This window comes from Battus philenor, unplaced genomic scaffold, assembly GCF_028537555.1.
Source record: "Battus philenor isolate CCGP_79_NKW_IND1 unplaced genomic scaffold, ilBatPhil1.0.hap1 SCAF_14, whole genome shotgun sequence".
In the NCBI taxonomy this organism is placed as follows: domain Eukaryota; kingdom Metazoa; phylum Arthropoda; class Insecta; order Lepidoptera; family Papilionidae; genus Battus; species Battus philenor.
Genome location: NW_027181676.1, coordinates 10,327,985 through 10,343,496, shown reverse-complemented (window position 1 = coordinate 10,343,496; position 15,512 = coordinate 10,327,985). Strand labels below are relative to the sequence as shown.

At 32.2% G+C, this 15,512-nt stretch overlaps 2 protein-coding genes across 2 annotated transcripts; one reads left to right on the top strand and one right to left on the bottom strand.

The window, feature by feature from the left end:
• Positions 1–263: 263 nt before the first annotated feature.
• LOC137918366 (uncharacterized) lies at positions 264–2,031 on the bottom strand. The gene is made up of 4 exons (XM_068761144.1): positions 1,922–2,031; positions 1,487–1,610; positions 737–879; positions 264–349 (listed from the first exon to the last, which is right to left on the bottom strand). The coding sequence occupies exons 1-4, from the start codon at positions 1,950–1,952 to the stop codon at positions 309–311; spliced, it is 339 nt and encodes a 112-aa protein (XP_068617245.1). The 5' UTR covers positions 1,953–2,031; the 3' UTR covers positions 264–308.
• A 2,319-nt stretch (positions 2,032–4,350) lies between these two features.
• Positions 4,351–14,174, top strand: LOC137933859 (uncharacterized). Its single transcript, XM_068777932.1, has 3 exons — positions 4,351–4,541; positions 9,897–10,166; positions 13,031–14,174. The coding sequence occupies exons 1-3, from the start codon at positions 4,499–4,501 to the stop codon at positions 13,060–13,062; spliced, it is 345 nt and encodes a 114-aa protein (XP_068634033.1). The 5' UTR covers positions 4,351–4,498; the 3' UTR covers positions 13,063–14,174.
• The last annotated feature ends 1,338 nt before the right edge of the window (positions 14,175–15,512 follow it).

The following is a 15,512-nucleotide window of genomic DNA, read 5'->3' as shown; positions in this document are numbered from 1 at the left end:
ACAGGGCTGGTGTTAGTCGTTTATTGACCCGAAATAAAGACGGTAGACTAAACACTTTGTTAACGAGACTTTAATATTTTCGGGATAGATTCATATAAAATTATTAAATTCAAAAATAATCATATAAAATTATATATCAATACCATAGTTTTAAGAAATTAACAAATAATTGAATATTCTGATTTACTTACATTTGTAGGACTGTATCACATTTTTAAATTAAAAAGTTAATAAAAATTCAATAACAACAATAACACAAAAAGTTATTAAAATAAAACCCGTTTATTATATGTTAAAAATTATTAAAACTAATTAGTTGGGCACGGAGAAGTTCTGAGTAGGTTGACATCTGAAAAAAGAAAATATCTATGTTTTAGAAGTGCATAAATTTAAAATATTGAATAAAAGCTATTAATATAAAATTATATACTTAATGTCGCTTTATTACTTCAAAATATTTTTATAATTACTTTGTATAAAATTATAATATGAGATTTTTCTTCATTAATAGATGATTAATGATCTATTTGTAAAACTATCGCTGCTTCTTAATAAACTCTGAGTCTTTGAACTGATGTCGCAATAATGAGAAGTAATTGATATTTGCGCAAATACACGATGTTCTTTGTTCACCGATACTTGATACCTCTTTCGAATCTCTGCTTCGTTTTGTTAAATAAGACAAAAAGTAACAAAATAGATGAAGATAAAAACAAAGTAATGCAAAGCTACTTACTGACACCACAAGCTTGTGCGCAAATCAATCTGCCGGGATTGGAGTAAGTCACCCGATTGGAGCCACACACAGGGTTGAACTCAGGTGTTACAGGGCAGCCCTGGATGCACTGTTGTATGTCTGCTTCGGATAGTGTGTTTGTACTGAAGCAGAAAGGGAACGATGTCATGTATTAGTACGGGAATAACCGACAGTAAATTTTTCCTTCATTCATAATTGACGATTAATTAATTTACTTATTTAAACACTTTTTATGCATTTTTATAACGGCGAATTTGATGCCGAAGGCATTTTCTGCTATTTAACTTTTTGGGCGGTGCAGAGATAAATTGATAAAGGTGTGTGAAACTAGTTAATATCATAAAATACAAAAGTAAAATCAAATAGAATGGATGATATTATGTTCGTCAACTTATTATAACCTTTTACATAATTAAACTTAATCAATAATTATTGACAATATGTCTAATAACCCTTGGTAAGATTGTAGATGAAGTATATATAATAATAACTGACTTTAATTTTATCAAACCAGTGTCTACGAAAATAATAAAACTATTGCTATTAAATTTTAACAGGCGTTAAGAGACAACTATACTTATAAAATTGCTATGTCTTATGTTATAAACATTATGTCAAATAAAGTGATTTTATACTTGTAATCCTCATTACTACTCTCAATACAGAGGTTTAAACTTAAACATGTGTTATGTTTTTAATAAACTTAAATTAAAATTGCAATTGCATTACTTGTTGTCGGTCGTAGAAACGTTCGGTTGAACGGGCTGAACTTGCGCTTGCGTTGGTGAAGTACCCGTTTGTGCTTGACGTCTGATTCTGTGAGTCATTGCCATAGAGTCGCTGGCCAAGAAAGCTGTCAATCCAAAAACTTATGTTTAGCAAATGTACACACCACTAAGGGATTATTCGTAAGCAAAAAAGTTATTTCTACTAAAATGTTATATTAAGAATCAAAATGATTACGTTTTTTTTTACGTGCGAAAATGTTAGTTTTAAAATTATTGTTACTGGGCACTGATAAACTGCACCGAATTATGAACTGATATATATTTATTTAAGAAAAAAAAATACAAACTAGATGTTATTCTATCTAAAACTGGTTACAAGTTAGGAAACTTGTTATATAAAAGTGGTTATTAAATCAAATTATGCAAAATTACTCACCCACAAGGATAAAGGCAAACTGCTTGTACATTTTGTTAGTTGACGGTATTTATTGTATTATAATACGTCGGTGCGTCTCGATACGTTTCGCTACACTGCGCTGACCAGTCTTGGATTCTGCTTATAAAGTCCTTCGTTCTGAGACTGACTCGTTAATTACGTGTTTTGATATTACCGTAAATATCATAATTATGTGTCTACGGGTGGAAACCCGTTGTTTCCCGCTTTAAGCATTACGGGCCTGTCCTGAGATTTAGCTTTGTCATATTAAGAAGAAGTGAATAATAGTGTTTATAATGTTGTAAGTGTATGTAAAACTCATGTTTTGTTCTTTTTTACCTACAAATTAGAAATATAAAGATTGTTTGCAGATGTAATTAATTCTACTTTATATTGCACCTCAAAGTACAGAACAAAAATAGGCAAAAGTGGACCAAACGATTCCTTCTCGACAACCATAAGATGGACTTATTTCTTGTTTTTGCTTGACTATGATAGATGTGTAATTGTTGGTTAACATTGCAAATAGCGACCTACCATCAAGTAAAACAGAAGTTAAAGATTCGGTGTACATAAATATTAAAAAAGATAAATTATAATACATTTATTCTAAAAATAAATTTTTAAAAAGGCTGTAGAAAAAAATTAAGATAAATTCTTTCTTTCATTTATTGTCATGAATTGGTATATTAATCGTTCGTAAGTAAATACTTTGTTTAATTTTTGATATTTTAAAATTTTTCAGTGTCACCCTTCTGTATATGATAAGCACACCTCTACACAAGCTTTACGAGCTTTTTGAAAACTGTCAGAGTGCGTTACTTGCTGACGCCAACAATTTTTTTCTACAAATAAGTACGCTAAACAGTACATGACTTTTCAAAGAAATTTCTTGAATGCTTCGTCATCGTCAACTCATAAATGTTCATTGCAAGGCATAGGCCTCTCCAATAACATATGGTGGATATACCATTATCGCTATGCAAGGCAGGCCAACCAGCTTGTGGTGGATCGATCGCAGTGTGTTATTACAGTGCGCAGAAGACGCTGCTGCTCACATTATTGCTGCTGCTGCACACATTAATGTATAAAGTGTATGACTGTCGTCTATCCACCTGGACGGTTTACGCTACGCTTACTGTGGTTTCCACTCCACCTGGAGGCTCAAATTTTGTGGGCTATGTGACCAGCTCATTGCCGCATCATCTGCCAAGCTATGTCAGTTGTTTCCGTTCGTCTACAGATCTCTTCATTCCTATTCTATCTCAAATTAAAATCCTGAGCAAAGCTTTCTCCATCGTCGTTGAGCGACTGTAAACTTGACAATGAGGCTTTGCCAGTGAGGCGAAAAACGAAAAAAAAAGTTTGCATTTGTAATGGTTTAATGCTTCTATAATTCCCTTAAAAAATTGCTTAAGTTTTACTTACTTTCGAAATCGGAGATTAATAATTTAAAATTTTGTAGGGAAAATTACCTTTATCATTGTTTAACGGATATTTTATAGTTTCTAAGAAAATTTATATTACACATTATTATTTATAGAATTGGACCAAAGAAATAAACAAAACCTATCTTAACTTTATTTCCGGGTTTGGTTTGTCATATGTTATTACTAATTGGGTTTCCTGAATTAATTATGAACACTTGTGAACAATAAGGAAAAAAAAGTATTGTGAACGACATGATTATGATGTTAATCATTTATGATTCCGCCTCTTACAAATTTTAATAAACTGTAATGTTACAGGAGAGAAGGTAAAATTTACGAAAAAAGATTGAAACATAGATTAAGAAAAATGTACATTATTTTTAATTACCAGAAAAACTTTTTATGGAGTTAAAAAGAAACAGTTCATCTGACTGACAGATGCGTCTTACTTTTCCTACTTCGGAAGCAACATAGATCTACACTACACCGTCGTGAAATAGCGTTTTAGAGCAGGCCATATGGTACATATTTGACATGCTCCTAACGAATGTTATGACATTATTGCACTACCTTTACCAACGGAGAATAGTGACCGGTTATTTTATATTCTGCGTTAGATATGTGATGAAATTTTTAAATCAAAAAAATCTTCATGTCTTCAAAAACATAACACTGATAATTACCTGACCATCAGCAGTAGTCTAGCGTTTTACAATTGCGAATATGATTACGTATATATTATAAAAAAAATATTTACAAAGTTAATAGTGTTAGTAAACATCTATTATGATAGAAATGAGTGCTATGACGCGAGTTAGTGATGTATCTATAGAATTATCTGGGTAGCGAAAGAATACACGCTCTCATCTGAAAGGCGAAGTTCTTATCGCTTCGTCCTCCGGCGGTGGCAGAGGTTATCGGTGCCACCAACACTACGCTATGGTCGCATCCCCCCTTCTATCCAGCTCGGAGCGATGCGAGCGCCAGTGGTGCAGTGGACCTATAACTCTATTGCCATCAACATTGTCGACTCACCGACGAAATCGTTCCTAAACTAAATACGCTTAATCGTATGCTATACCAAATATATCGGTAATAATTGTGGTTCCTAAAGTTTGTGCTACGTAGACTGGACACTAGGGTAGAAATGCTAAGCGCAAAGATTTTATTGTGCGTAATTCTAGTTGCCAGTAAGTATTTCACAGAGATATTTTATATTTAATTGAGCTTAAATATCATAGCTATAATGATATGCGTTTATAAATTAAATCATTTTAATCTTGATATTATCAATATCCCGGTCTTTTATCAGTCTTATCAAAATCATGTTTTAATTTACTAATAGTAGTCGATATATAAATTTTGTGTGCTATTTTAAGTAAAGTATCTTATTCGTACTTGTAATCATGGCAAAAATTAAATTAAAATCGGGGTAATAAATAAAACTGCATAATTTTAATTTATAATTATTTATTCGTGTAAAAATTATTGTATGGTAAACGTACCACGCTCTGTTTTGAGCACCGGCGTTTTTAACAAGTCGATGGAATGTGATTTTATGGAACGAAAAACAAATTGAAATAAAAATCTTATTACAAATATTTCAAACAGAAATGCGTGCTCCATTTTTGTCTTACGCTGTGTTTTAATACGGCTTTAAAATGTTACACCCCATTTGTAGTATCAATTTTTTAGAACATTTTATTTCCAGAGTTTATTATATATTTACTGTCACGCCAAACAATTCAGCAGAAGTAGAAATGTATTGTTACTAAACGGATCATGAACAGATTATTCGCGGTTTCTTTTTTTATGGTCCCGGCGTTATAAGTGACAACAATAATTAGGAACTAAAATATTCATTAAATTTTATATTTAATGGAAATCGTTTACACATAACCTGCTTTTTATGACGTTGCGACATCGTTTGTTGATTTTATTTCCGTGTATGGAATCCTTAAGAACTATCGGTATCCACCTACTTTGCAACGCCTCCAACATTTATGGCGTTATAACTAAAATATAACGATAAAGTTTAAAGATTAGGACTTCTTTTTAATATCGAAACATCAATAATAATTTCTTAATCGCACAGAGATGATCATAAATCTATGCGAACGTCGAAACAAACCAAATGTTTAAAGGAAACACGCCAATCAATAATACGAAGCAAAAGCGAGACTGTTTGACGTCTTACGTCTTATCACTTCTCATCTCGAAACTAAGTAGGACGCAGTATCGTCACACATGGAAAACATTAATATAAAAATCTGGACGTATGTCTGTTTGGACCAATACGTAGCAAATATATTTGCTACATTCCCAATACCATTTTAAAATATTCCTATATTACAAACATTATAAATTTAAAATAAACGTCAAAAATTTATTAACATGTCTTCACTAGTTAGTGAAATTCCGATTGAACTTTTAATGTACTAAATTTCATTATAAAATAAAGTTCAAGTTATGCAGACATGGATAAGTTATTTTGGATAAGACTTGTTGAATTGATGATTAACTAATATTAAATTCGAGACCATAAAAAACTATCTGAAATCATAAAAAAAAAAAAACAGAAAAAACAAAAGATGCTGAGCTTAAGTTTACATCACTGATCGTAGCCTAGAGGTCCTTGCTTAGATTGCCGAGTGGTCCACGATGCCCTCTAATCCTCACTCCACACACACTACACAAACAGCAACGCAGGCTCGACCCGGTAAACCTCGTATTAACTGCCTCATCCTCCATCAGAGTATCTAATGTAGGTTCGGAAAGCCGAATGCTTTAGTTTTTAGTATAGTTTTCACGGATACTTTCGTTCCGTCAACTCATTTCCGATGAAGCTGTAAAAGCCTTAGGACTAACGGCACAAACGTTTTTCTTAAAGCAATAAATAAGAGGCATTTTATTTTCTATCATTCATGTTTACAAGTTATGTACAAATTATCACTAAATGTGGTATATAGATATATATAGATTTAACCTAATTAATCTTGAAATTGCGAATTCGTTTCGTTATCGTGATTTATGTAGCCATATAAAAAGGGCAAATAAAAATAAAACAAAAAGGTTTCACTAAGACCTGACACCAGTATTTGCGAAAAAAAATAGTAATCTAACATTTCCACAAAATTTAAGTTTTGTCTCATGGCAATTACAGCAGACATTTTGTATTTTACAGAGAACATTAATCAATCATCCTTTTAGAAACGAATATTAAATTCTAGCGAGCATGTCGCGGGCGCGGTATGTTTAGTACTGTATTTATAAACGTCAACGTACGCCGTCAAAGGCACCGCAGCAGCTGCGAGACCGTTTGGCGTGTCGGTCTACGGGTTATCACAACATCCAATCGCGCAGGGCTCCTCCGAGCGGGTCTTTGCACACAAGACCTATTTGAACTGATTTGTATTTGTCGTCCATATAAACATGATCCACGTCTGATATATCTTGGTTTTTAAAAAACATTACCAGGTGTATGTATGAATTTTGTTCGGCTTACTCGTCGTACTCCTAGTACTGACAGAGTAGAGCGCCATCTGACTATCACCAATTAGTATTTTTGAGGCACGCTGTCCTAGCACAGCACTTCTGCAATAGTGAAAGTTGAAAAATGGATACAGAGTTTACTATGTATTACAGTTGTTCATGGCATGATATTAATAAATTAACTGAAAAATGGATGAAATGTGTAGAAGCCGATACGTATTTTTAACTAAACGCCATAAAAAATTATATATAAAATGCTAATAAAAAAAAGTATCTAATATTGCAAGCTGATTGCCATCAGAGAAAACAATGCACGTGTTAGTGTCAGTATAAGAGCTAGGAAATAAACTATATCTAGAGCAAACAAATGTTATGCTAATATTTTTTTTAAATATTAAAATTAATATTACGAGACCAATTAACTTTATACATCTATGCGATGCTAAGAAATTCCCCCATTTCTTAAATGTTAGTGAGCAATGGCCCACAAAGCCTTTATTAAAGAAAGAAATTTTAATGTTGGCAACTACAAGATGAAATGTCTATATGCACAATTTTTTTAATACGACCGACAGTCATTGTCTAAAACTTAACACCACAATACTTTTGAATTTCTAGATGAATTGTCAGAAGTGTAGTTTTTTTTAATTCTTATTGACTTCATTGATTTTGTAAAAATAGCCTTAATCATAACTGTATTATTTATTTACTATACCAGTGCAGTTTAAATCATTCCTTTTTATCATCTAAACGGACTCGACATGCGCCATTTTAGATTGTTTTACAAAATACCTTCTTAACGTAGCTGAATTGGCGGAGACAAAATGGTCAAATAGAGAAAAAAAATATATTAATATTGCAATAAAAATAGTAGAAAAGAAATTTTATTTCTCATACAGACCGCCAAATAAATTAAAACACCTGTACCGTGCTGTTAAATATTTCACGAAAATGTAAAAGGTGTGTTAAGATGACCTTTGGTTAATCACATTACTATTCTATTCTATTATATATTATTCGAGCCTTGTCAAAACTTCTATTGGACAACGTTCGTACCTAATAACTGATGACAGCATGAGTACACTTCGTACATGCTTGTATAATTTTTTTATATGCTTAAATCATTATAACACCGCATTTTGCATTTTTACGCTGCCCTACAAAGTTATAGTACGAGTTAAAGATCAATTACTTGACGACTCTATACAGTTAAAAGGTTCATTCATAAGTATGAATCTCATTATCGTGCCTTTAAAATTGATACCGATCAAGTGCAATATATTAGAGGGACCGGAAAGTAATATAGTTTCTGTCGACAAATTTTACAAAAAAGTCGATTGATTTTTTCCGCTCCGACATTGAAAATTTGTATACTAGATGACGAAAGGTTGTCGATAAAGAAGGTAAATACATTGTTGATTAGATATAAACACTTGTTAAAATGTGGTCGTGTGATTTTAAATTAAGAAAGCGACATTGCTTTCCGTTCCCCCTAATATATGTAACGTCATCAACAACAAGCACTCTCCGTAGACTTAAAGGATGCTAAACAAATCTCGGATTTGTTTCGCACCCTTTGGTGCACTCATTTTGTTATTTGAATATTTTCCAAAAACTTTTTTGGAAAATTTTTCTATTTTTTTAATCTTTGTGAAAAAATAAAGCACAACATCAACCTATCGTATGTTCATTATCACCTCTAAACACACTCTACGTCATTCTACTCTTATGTATGGGGCGTGGGAATTTTATGATACGACAATATCCTGATGATACATTCGAGGAAGTTCGTTTGTTATCTAGATCGACTTCTGGGAACGAGGTCGCTTGTACCGATGTGTTTAAATTAATTATGTGATTTTAATGGGGTAACTAACTATATAATAAACAAGCCTAAAAACTAAATGTTGAATTACACTTACAAAACGAAATAAACTAATGCATATGCCACTTTGAATTGGTCTGCTTGACTGTTCATGTGGCTTGGTATAAAACTACATTTAATGACGATGACTAATGGTGTTTGACATGTATATACTAAATTGGACATAAGTGTGTATGAATAAACCTCACACAACAATAACACATAAATATGTGTGTAAATGTTCCATATTCTGTTCTTACATTATTATTTTATTACCTACACAAACGACCTCAAGAATATCACTCAAATACATTATTAATTCCATGTCGTTAACCAAAAATCAGGAACAATTCTACGGAAATTGACTAAGATTAACAAAGAATTAATCCTAATAAAAAAAGTAATTAAATGAAATTTATATTAAGTCAGGGAAAAAGTCTTTCGCATATATCATGAATAAACTTGTTATAAAATCTCTTTGACATTTTGCATCTAGCTAGTTTTGATGACATTAAAATGTTATATTTAAAAAAAATAAACATTAGTAAAATTTTCTTTCTGTTTTCAATACGTTTTGTTTCTATTTAAATGGGTGTATCTAATGCAGAGAATCTGTATTTGTTTTCAACTGCGTAATATGTATGAGATCACAGTAAAAATTTAGGAGAATAAATGTTACTGATTAGATTAAGCAGGGTCAAAATGCATGTCGCAGTATTATATAGTGCAGCGTCAAAACAATAACGGAATAAAACAATAATTATCGAACTTGTTTATGAGAACTGATATTGCGTGGAGCTCGTAACACAGTTTTATGCTCGTAACAAAATATTTCTAATAAAGTTAAGCCACGAATTTAATTTTTTCGTTCTCAATTAATCCGTATGGAATCATTTTTTTAATCTTTAACGTTTATGTAACGTGATTGTTCCGATGATTCTTATCAAAAAGCATTCGGTAGTTGTATCACGTATAAGTTTTTAATAAGTAAAATCTTAAAGCAAGAAAAATTGTAATTAACTCTAGTCTTCGTATTTTTATTTATGTTGCAAACGAACCTAATGAAACAATTATACAAGTTTGGGTCACATCGAAATTAAAATTGGAGAACATTTTTAAAATTTTCATCTTCACATCTTTTATTTACATATTTTTTTAATGTTTCAAAAAGGAAAAATATTAATTTCAGTGTGGCGTGGGACAGACGCAGCCAGAATACCCATGCTTAGGCCAGCTCACTTAGGAGACATTAAAGAAGTTGAAGAGGAGACCATAGAGATGCGAGTCCCGGTTGAGCTGATGAGGGCGCGTGTGAGGGAGGGAGTGCCTCCCCCACTATGTGCTGGGAGGTGCGCTGCTCCTCCCGCTGGCCCCGTGTGCGCTTTTGACGCGACCGGCACAGCTCGCACATTTGCCACGTTATGCGAACTCGAGGCTGTTTCATGTCGCGAAAGCACGTGTATGTATATATATATTATAATTATCATAACTATCACCATTATCATCATTTCAATTGTAGAACTTCCAGCATCTGTCATAGATCCTCCTATAAGACCAGTTATAAGCGGTCAGTGTCCAATGTCTTCCGACGACCTTCTCTACTCTTCCTTTCCTTCTCGTCCTATGCCATCTGTCTAATTTACGGGTGGACAGTATGACTTACCAGACCGTGGTATGCACACCAGTATACTAATGCTCCGGCGGTTATTTGTTCTGCTCGCTATGTGCCCTACCTACTGCTAGAACAACTTGCCAATCTCTCGCCAATCGATCTCGTCTACGAATCTCTTCATATCTGATTCAGTTTAGTTGTTTTACCAAGTGGTTTGTTTATTTTACAATTTCGCTATGATTACGTCGAATTTAAAATACAATTATAGAAAGGGAAAGAACCATCCTCCGGCTCTCTCGGGGTCGGTCCAATCGATGGATAGCCCAGGATGTAGTCCTTCTAATGTGCTATTGTATCTAATCACACCATGGGGGATACGCCTAAGTCGCTTAGTTACTTTTGACGTTGGGACTGAGTTCTAAGCTAAATACCTTCACCACTCTGCCACCTCACGCCCCATAGCCATTAAACTGTATACGCAAACAGCACTTATCGGTTTAATAATACGAGGATTGATACCACTATTCCATTCATTGGATTGATTTATTAATTTTGATCTCTTGTGTAAATAGAATGGCTGATTATAAAAGGTTTTTATTATAATGCACAAATATCCAGGAAAATTTATTGTACCGGCGATTGGCTACAGGTATAAAAGCTTTAAAAGGGTGAATGTATAGCTCATTTGTCATCATACTATATCATCAATATAGTCATACTATATAAAATGATCACTCTGAAATATGAAATAATTCTATTGGAATGAGACAGACCAATTCCTTCAGGCTTTACAAAGTCTGCGTGGATGGATAGTATCATATCAATAATTAATTATTATATGTATGTTTTTCGTACGTATCATTATAACGTTATTTCTGAATCGATTATATTTTAGATACAGTGTATCACTCAGTAATTGACAGCTAACGAGCTATACATTTATCAATTTAAAGTTTTTACAAGTATAAGCAATCAACCTGTATATAAATTTTTTACCTAACGTACATCAATAATAAAAAATATCTATCGCTGCAATTGCAGTTTATCGTCCATCGGAATAATTTAATTAATGAATAAGTTTAATCGATTTAGAAAAAGTCATTACTATTAATATAAATACTTCTTTGATAAATGACGAAGTATTAACTCCATGACATAACCGTGACATTACTTTGGGGATTTTTACGCAATGCACTCAACACAACAAGGATAATGAATTCATTTTCAAGGCGGTCAACATTTGGATCTTAAAGAGTCGAGACTTTCCTGTAGACGCCTTTTAATAAAAGCAATATGTTCTTTTGTATAATATTTTTTCAAATGACAATAGCCACGTATTGCAAAGACAGAGAATTTTTAATTTTTTATTACAAATTTAGGTTAGTCATTTTTTATTTTCAAGTTGAGATATAGATCGGGTTCGATTTTCAGGATACAATCTTATGTAATTCGCGTCCTCTGCGTACCTTAATACCACTGCAATCGCCAACCCGTCTGCCGAGCGTGGCGATTATGGTATATCCCCCATAGATATCTTTGACCTATACCTTGCAGTGGGCGCGTATGCGCTGAAAAGATGACTGAAAAGGTTTTAGTATCGATGTATCACGAAATGACGATAAAATTTGGACGTTTTTATTAGTTTTTTTCAATGTTACTAATTTAATGTTTGAAATATAGTGTGACAATATAAAAATTCGAATTCATTATTAACTGCCATTATACACAACATACAAAAATATATGACAATAAATAACAAGAATCCAGAATGTAATAATATATTTGGTACGAATACACCATACACACATACAAGGCTGAGTACTCGATAATATTTCAATTGTCGAGTATCTCCTTGATGTTTATGAACGTCTAATAATAGCATCGAAGTAATTCTTCATTCCTTTAAAGATAACTTCATCCGAAAATACCACAAATTTCTGATAAATTTATAAATAGTTTATGGTAGTAAAGTACTTTGATAACGTTCTATTATTAACTTTCTTCCAATTTATTCTCCACAAATAGTTCTCGTTGCGATAAGTTTAATACAAATTACGTGTTGTCTGTTGGAAAATACATTAAATGTTTGACATCATTTTCTAATTTTAACTTTATTTGCACTTTAGGATAATAAGTATATGAACATAATCCCATGTTACTTTCCCTGTTAATGAAACTTGGTTGGAGAAAGCAAAAATCGCAGATGCGCAGAAGAATTGCAAATACTCTACATATGTTATAACAATACAATACATAAAGATTACTTGATTACTTTGTGGACCTTATTAGGAAACTCACAGTCACTCAACTAGCCGTGAATCGAGCTATGTTGGATTTTTCTCTACCTAATAGAATTAGAAATTATGAAATTTTATAGACACATGTACATGTGTGTGTATGTGTGTGTGTGTGTATAAATACATTTAAAATATTACATACGTATATTAAACTTTTATGAAATTTGAACCCTAAAAGGCTACGCGAAGCGGGAGACATTTAGTAATGTATAAATCTTAGAGCATACATTGTCGAATTTATGAGAAAATAAGTAGTGTATATATTCTACTTTAAAAAGAATACAATAGATATTCCTTAAATTACCGACGAAAGCTTTGGTTTCCTTTGGAACCGATTTCGATTTAGACAAAAGATTTCAATTTTGTGATTTGTAAATTTTGTGTTGAATAATTTTTTATGTTTGTACTTTGCAGACTACGCGATTACGAGCCTTGGTGAATGCTGACGGCGAAGGACTCGATGAACAAACTGCACCATTACTCTAAAAACTTTAAAAAACTATCTTTCTTTTTCCATAATAATTATTTATTTATCCAATAAGCAACTAATTGTAGAATCTTGAATAGGGTGTTAGAAAATTGGCCCATAACTGCCGACATAGGTTAAAAAAGAAAGTAGGTAGTCAAGAAATTTTTCAATCCTTTTAATGACTGTCTAAATGGTCAATAAAATTGCTTTATAATCTAAGGCTGTAAATAATCTCTTTAATAATACCAAAATAAATACCTTGGAAACATATCTGGGACGCGGAATTATTACCGTTTCTTTCCAAAAGTAGGTAACGCTATGTAGCGAAAATCACAAGAAATTCCGGAAGGATATTAACCTTTTTTTAATGTAAAAGGATTTCTTCAAAATATTGTTTGAATTTAATATAATTAATATTATTCCGCCTTCAATAAAATAATCTTAACGGATATATATAACAATGTTTCACTTTTATGTAACAGCGAATGAAAACTGTCCGAGACAGTTTTAAAGTTGCCATTTATTGCATACATGTTTAGGTCATTTTGCGTGCAATGATAGACAGAATATATCTTTTAGTAACATAAGCTTCAAGAGTATATAGCGTTAGTTTAATATTTACATTGTTTTCATTAGATAGTAATTTTTCAGTAAATTATGTTTTAATAACGCAGACAAAAATAATAGATAAATATCATCATTAGATCATTTTCATAATAAAACCAACCAAATATCGTAAGTGTAGTTGTATTGTTGCTATAAATAATACTGAGCCGTCAAGCTTGTTCATTAAAATAAAGCTAAAACCGGTTGAACTGCCTTCTTATCACAACACGACTAATCTTCACCTTTTTGAATAATAACAAAGCTTGCGTTCTCTCTAAAGTAAGTAACTGAGAATAATAATTATAATATTACAAACAACAAATTTTAATAACATTGCAAAATTAAAAACGTGTTTGTTAGTTTAAAAGCGTTTAGTATTAAGAAATATAAATGAATACTATTTATTGTACATAGTACGCTTTGAATGTACACTTATTCATCATTTAAGGAATAGTCTTTGTTTAGGTTTCTATCCAATAAATATTAAAGAACATTGACCAATTATTTTTTCTTTATAAGTCCTTGCTACTCGCTACTTTGCGCTTAAGTCTTAGCTTATGACTGAGAAAAGTATTTTTTTTGTAAATGTTTACGTTTGGCTGAATTTCCTATTTTCGATCGGACTCACTGACAGATTCCCCGGGTTGGAAGTGGCCGGGCCCAGAGTGCGCCTAACTTAAGAACTCTTTTTAGGTGGCAAAGCTTTTATTAATCTTAACCGATCTCATACAAACATATATTTTAAAATTGTACCACCCTCGTCAAGGGTAACTGAAGCCTGTTAAGATCTACAACACCGAAAAATATTATAACATCTTTAACTATTCAAGAAAATATGGAATGCTAAAGTTCGGATTTTAAATATCATGATATTAATAATGTATGTTAATAATCAGTTAAAATTATTTTTTAATTAATAAAAACACCACTAAAAGGTAATGATAAGAACCATTGAACGAATATTGTGAGGTGCGCGCTGCTATGCTGTTATTCTGATGAGGAAGCTGTATATAGAGTGTGTATTAAATTTGGTCTAATAGCTAAGAGTGTATCAATAATTTGTTTATTACAAATTATTTATTGCAAAGTCCAATAAGCAGACTGTTGTTATATTTTTTTCTTTGTTATATTTTTGTTTATAGAATTTGTAAGTACTATTGAGATGGCTGTTCTTGGGATTGCTCTACAAAATCGAATCAGGAATAGGTGAACCGAACGAATGAGGCGAACGAAAGTGACAGACATAGGCCAGCATGAACGAGTTAAAGTAATGCGCAAGACACATAGCGCATAAAGCGGATGACTGTTGGGCAGTTCTAGAGTGGAGACTTCAGACCGGCAAACGCAGCGAAGGAGGTCCGCTTACAAAGTTGACAGACGACCTCGTTAAGGTTTTATTATAATTTTATATTATTAAACAGTTTTCAGGAAGGCCGCTTTTAGTCTGTCTTATTGTAAACCAACGGGGAACACCAACATTCTGCCGTGGCCACTTTTTTCCTGAGATAATGATAAGGAACTCAACAAGTTTTTTTTTCTCGTCGCAATCTAAACCTCTACCTTCTTATGTCAGTCTTTTTTAAAGGAAGAAATTTTCTCAGATTTTTCATTTAATTATTAATCTTATAATTGATTAATTGTTATATACGGCCCATTGATTACAAGGTTTTTTACGTATTAAGTATCTTTATAATTTATTTTCATTATTTTAGGTCTTCCTTACTAATTTCATGCGACCTATTTGAAAACTAGATGACATTACACTTTTAACATCATCCTTAATTGACTAATCTTATTATTCTATTTTTCTTTTTATTTGGC

What these genes read in the sequence shown, in the direction of transcription:
- LOC137933859 (XM_068777932.1), top strand. Translation starts at nt 4,499, where the DNA reads ATGCTAAGCGCAAAGATTTTATTGTGCGTAATTCTAGTTGCCA. An exon ending in GTGCGTAATTCTAGTTGCCA is followed by an intron (nt 4,542 to 9,896) that starts GTAAGTATTTCA and finishes TATTAATTTCAG; the next exon opens with TGTGGCGTGGGACAGACGCA. An exon ending in TTCATGTCGCGAAAGCACGT is followed by an intron (nt 10,167 to 13,030) that starts GTATGTATATAT and finishes TGTACTTTGCAG; the next exon opens with ACTACGCGATTACGAGCCTT.
- LOC137918366 (XM_068761144.1), bottom strand. Translation starts at nt 1,952, where the DNA reads ATGTACAAGCAGTTTGCCTTTATCCTTGTGG. An exon ending in GTTTGCCTTTATCCTTGTGG is followed by an intron (nt 1,611 to 1,921) that starts GTGAGTAATTTT and finishes TTGGATTGACAG; the next exon opens with CTTTCTTGGCCAGCGACTCT. An exon ending in CGCACAAGCTTGTGGTGTCA is followed by an intron (nt 350 to 736) that starts GTAAGTAGCTTT and finishes TTCTTTTTTCAG; the next exon opens with ATGTCAACCTACTCAGAACT.